The sequence below is a fragment of the Prunus persica genome, chromosome G2, assembly GCF_000346465.2.
Source record: "Prunus persica cultivar Lovell chromosome G2, Prunus_persica_NCBIv2, whole genome shotgun sequence".
NCBI classification, from domain to species: Eukaryota; Viridiplantae; Streptophyta; class Magnoliopsida; order Rosales; family Rosaceae; genus Prunus; species Prunus persica.
Genome location: NC_034010.1, coordinates 11636883 through 11641545, shown reverse-complemented (window position 1 = coordinate 11641545; position 4663 = coordinate 11636883). Strand labels below are relative to the sequence as shown.

At 55.2% G+C, this 4663-nt stretch overlaps 1 protein-coding gene across 1 annotated transcript; it reads right to left on the bottom strand.

Moving 5' to 3' along the window:
- On the bottom strand, nt 433–4084 carry LOC109947319. The gene is made up of 2 exons (XM_020557260.1): nt 587–4084; nt 433–468 (listed from the first exon to the last, which is right to left on the bottom strand). Exons 1-2 carry the CDS (start codon nt 4082–4084, stop codon nt 433–435), a joined length of 3534 nt encoding a protein of 1177 aa, XP_020412849.1.

The following is a 4663-nucleotide window of genomic DNA, read 5'->3' as shown; positions in this document are numbered from 1 at the left end:
GGTTAGCATTCCACGGGTGAGGCAGCGTCTTGCCTTCGTTGGGATTTTTGGTAGCCAAGGAAACTTTGCGCATGACCCAGTCCCCCATTTTGAAAGCACGGGGCTTGACTCGGGAGTCGTAATATTTGGCGATCCGTTGTTTGTACGCGACATTACGCATGCTCGATTGGTCCCGGAGCTCGTCAATGAAGTCGAGGTTGAGGGCCAACTGCTCGTCATTGGCCGTGGCATCGTAAGTGGAGGTTCGGTATGTGGGCTGGCCAATCTCTACCGGAGCCACGGCCTCGGTTCCAAATGAGAGGGAGAACGGCGTTTCACCCGTGGATGTGCGGAAGGTGGTGCGGTAGGACCAGAGTACTTCTGGGAGTAGTTCTGGCCAGCAGCCCTTGGCTTTGTCAAGTTTTGTTTTGAGGGTCTTCTTGATAATTTTGTTCACGGCTTCGACCTGGCCATTGGACTGAGGATGAGCTGGGGAGGCGAAACACAGACGAATCTTGAGGTTGGAACAAAATTGTTTGAATTTGGCGTTGTCAAATTGCCGGCCATTGTCGGTGACGATGGAGTTGGGGATGCCGAAGCGACATACAATGTTTTGCCACACAAAGGATTCGATGCGAGCCGCAGTGATGGTGGCCAAGGCCTCGGCCTCAGCCCACTTGGTGAAGTAGTCTACGGCCACAACTGCATACTTGACTTGGCCCTTGCCCTCTGGCATAGGTCCAATGAGATCCAGTCCCCATTGGGCAAATGGCCAAGGGCTGACGATGGCAGTCAATGGTTCAGCCGGGAGTTGTGGAATGTTGGCAAATCGCTGACACTTGTCGCATTTCTGGGTGAATTCCTGGGCGTCAGTGTGGAGCGATGGCCAGAAGTATCCTTGGCGGATTGCCTTATGGGCCAGCGAGCGTGCGCCCGAGTGGTTACCGCATATGCCTTCATGGATTTCTCGGAGGACATAGTGACCCTCCTCTGGAGTCAGGCATTGGAGGTAAGGAAGGCTGAAACCCCGCTTGTATAAGGAGCCGTTAATGATCAGGTAACGGGCAGAGCGATGGCGAACGCGTCGTGCTTCTGCCGGGTTAGCCGGTAGTGTTTGGTTCTGTAAGAACTGGAGGATGGGGTCCATCCATGTAGGGCTGTGATCAATAGTGCAGATGAGTGGGGCTTGTGTGCTGGGCTGGGCCAAAAACTCGATGTGGATGTGGCGACCCATTCCTTGCTCCAAGGCTGATGCCAACCTGGCTAGTGCATCGGCATGGCTATTCTCGGAGCGCGGCACTTGCTTGATAGAGTGGGCGTGGAAGGTCGCCAGCAAGTGCCGAGCGTGCTGGAGGTAGGCCGTCATAGAGGCATCCTTAGCCGTGAAGTCCTGGTTGACCTGGTGGACCACGAGTTGTGAATCGCTGAATATCTGAATTTGCCTGGCGTCCATCTCTTTGGCTAATCGAAGACCAGCTAAGAGTGCTTCATATTCGGCCTCATTGTTGGAGGCTTGGAATTTGAAGCGAAGGGCGTACTCGAGGGCAACCTTGTCTGGGGAGATGAGAACAAGGCCGGCCCCACAGCCCTGGGCATTAGAAGAGCCGTCTACGAATAAGGTCCACAGAGGCTGGGTTAGGTCGAGATTGCCTTCGGTGGGGGTTTGGTCCTGGCTGGGAGGGGGATTGGGTTCGGTTATGGGCTGGATAGCTGCCGAAGCTTGAGGCTCCGGGAATTCGGATAAGAAGTCAGCAACGGCCTGTCCCCTTAGAGCCGGGCGGGGTTTGTAATGGATATCAAACTCGCCAAGTTCAATGGCCCACTTAACCAGCCTCCCAGAAGTTTCTGGCTTCTGCAACACCTGTCGGAGCGGTTGGTTGGTTAAGACATGGATGGTGTGAGCTTGGAAATATGGTCGGAGGCGTCTTGCCGAGACGACCAGGGCGAACGCCAATTTTTCGATGTCTGGGTACCGAACTTCGGCATCTTGCAATGCTTTACTAACATAATGCACTGGGTGTTCCGCATTATCCTTTGATCGGATGAGCACAGAGCTGACAGCCGAAGCTGAGATGGAGAGATAAATCACGAGGATGTCTCCGTGCTCAGGGGTTGACAATAAAGGGGCCCGGCCCATATATTCCTTGAGCTCGCTGAAAGCCATGTCGTATTCAGCAGTCCAGGTGATGTTTCTTTTGGTGCCTTTAAGGGCCTTGAAGAATGGGGCGCAGCGGTCAGTGGCTTTGGAGATGAATCTGGTCAGGGCTGCGACACGCCCTGTAAGGCTTTGGATATCTTTGACCGTCGTAGGTACCGTCATGTCTAAGATGGCCTGGATCTTTTCTGGATTGGCCTCAATACCCCTCTGGCTGATCATGAAGCCCAGGAATTTGCCGGAAGCCACCCCGAATGCACATTTGGTGGGGTTAAGCCTCATTTTGTACTGCTTCAGGATGGTGAACATGGCAGAGAGGTTAGGGATGTGTTGGTCAGCTGTGCGACTCTTGACTAGCATGTCATCGACATAGACCTCCATGGTATTGCCAATCAGTGGGGCAAAGAGCTGGTTCACCAGACGCTGATAAGTAGCCCCGGCGTTTTTGAGGCCAAAGGGCATCACCTTATAGCAGTAGAGGCCGCGGTCCGTAATGAAAGAGGTGTGGGCCTGATCTTCGGGGTGCATGAAGATCTGGTTGTAACCTGAATAAGCATCCATGAAGCTAAGGAGGGCGTGGCCGGCTGTGGCGTCGACTAGCTGGTCAATGCGGGGTAGCGGGAAGCTGTCCTTTGGGCAAGCCCGATTAAGGTTGGTGTAGTCGACACACATGCACCAGCCCTTTCTTGGCTTGCGGACCATCACGACATTAGCCAGCCATGTAGGATAGTCAACCTCCCTGATGAATCCGATGCTACTCAATCGATCCACCTCCGCCCTCATGGCCTCATAGCGCTCGGGATCATAAGCGCGACGCTTCTGTCTGACTGGTCTGACGGCAGGATTGACGCTAAGCCTATGGGATATGATGTCTGGTGATATGCCAGGCATGTCATTGTAGGACCATGCGAAGACTTCGGAGTTGAGGCGGAGGAAGGCGACCAGGTCAGAGCGAAGCTCTGGCGAGATGGAGGTGCCGATCTGGACTTGTCGATCCGGGATATCGTCATGGAGGGTAACCAGCTCCAGGTCTTCCATGGGTTCGGCCTGCTGTGTGATAGACTCCTCCCTCGGGTCCTCAGGTGGTTCTGTGCCAGCTTGAGGAGGGGCAGGCGCCATGGTTACCGCAAGGGCCTCGCTCCTAGGTTGGCGATTGGTGGATTTTACTACTGAAGCATAGCAGCTTCGGGCTCCGAGTTGGTCGCCGCGCACCGTGCCTGGGCCATTAGGAGTGGGAAACTTCAACAGCAGCATATGCGTGGAAATAAAAGCCCTCATTTGGGCCAAGGCTGGGCGGCCGAGGATGACGTTGTAGGCTGTGGGGCAATCGACGATAAGGAAGGGGGTAGTGATCGTCGTCCGCTGGGGTGCGGCCCCAATTGAGATAGGGAGATGAATGCTGCCAATGGGCTGGACCACATCACCCGAGAAGCTCACAAGGGGTGTGATGCTTCGGTCGAGTAGGTGAGGCAGGACCTGGAGTTCACTGAAGGCCTCGGCAAACATCACACTGACCGAGCTGCCAGTGTCCACCAGGATACGCCCAACGTCGAAGTTAGAAATGTCAGCCCGGATAATGAGTGGATCGTCATGGGGGAGGATAACACCACGCTCCTCCTCCTCGCAGAAGGTAATGGGGGCCCAGCCAGTCCTGTGAGTCTTTGGCAAGCGTCCCTGCTCGGTGCTGAAGACCTGGTGCGCATAGGTGGAGCGGACATAATGTTTGATGGAGTTGTTGGAGGTGCCAGCCAGGGTAGGACCTCCGCTGATGGTGGAGATCATGTTGATTTGTCGTTGGTAAGGGTTAGGCGGGGCTGGTATGTTGCGCACATAGTTGTCCAACTTACCCTCCCGGATGAGCCCTTCAATTATGTTACGCAACGCAACACAAGACTCGGTGTCATGGCCGCTGAATTGATGAAAGCGGCAGAAGACCCCCGTGTTTGGCATAGGCTTGTTGGATGGTCTCCGGGGGGGTGGCTTGGGGATGATGGGGGCTTCACGCACCAGGACGTTCTCATAGGTGGTGTTGAGGGTCGTAAAAACCTCAAACCTGGGCCTGGGTGTGAAGGGAAGGCCTAGGAGGGTTGCCTCCGCTAGAGTGGTGGTGGTTGCCATGTCTGCCACGTTTGTTATTACCGAAGGGATGCTGGTAGCTATCCTTCCGCTTATGTTGTTGGTTGTCCTGGGCACTCGGGGCAGGGGTAGAATGCTGAGGTGGGGCTGGGGCGGGTGCTGAAGTAGGTGGAGGGTCGGCGAAAGTGTTGCGCGCCAGGTTGGCTGGGCCACGCTTGGAATTGAAGTATTCAGCCTTAGCATGGATCGCCGCCTGCTTCATCAGCTCTGCATATGTGTTCCAACTGTTGCTATGAACCAGGTAGCGGAAGTTGGACTCGCGGAGGCCGCTCTTAAAAGCGCCGAAGGCAGCGCGATCGTCAGTGTCTGGGCAGCGGGAGTACTCATGACTGAACCGAGCTGCATATTCCCGAAGGGGTTCGTCCTCAGCCTGCCTAAGCATATACAAGTCGT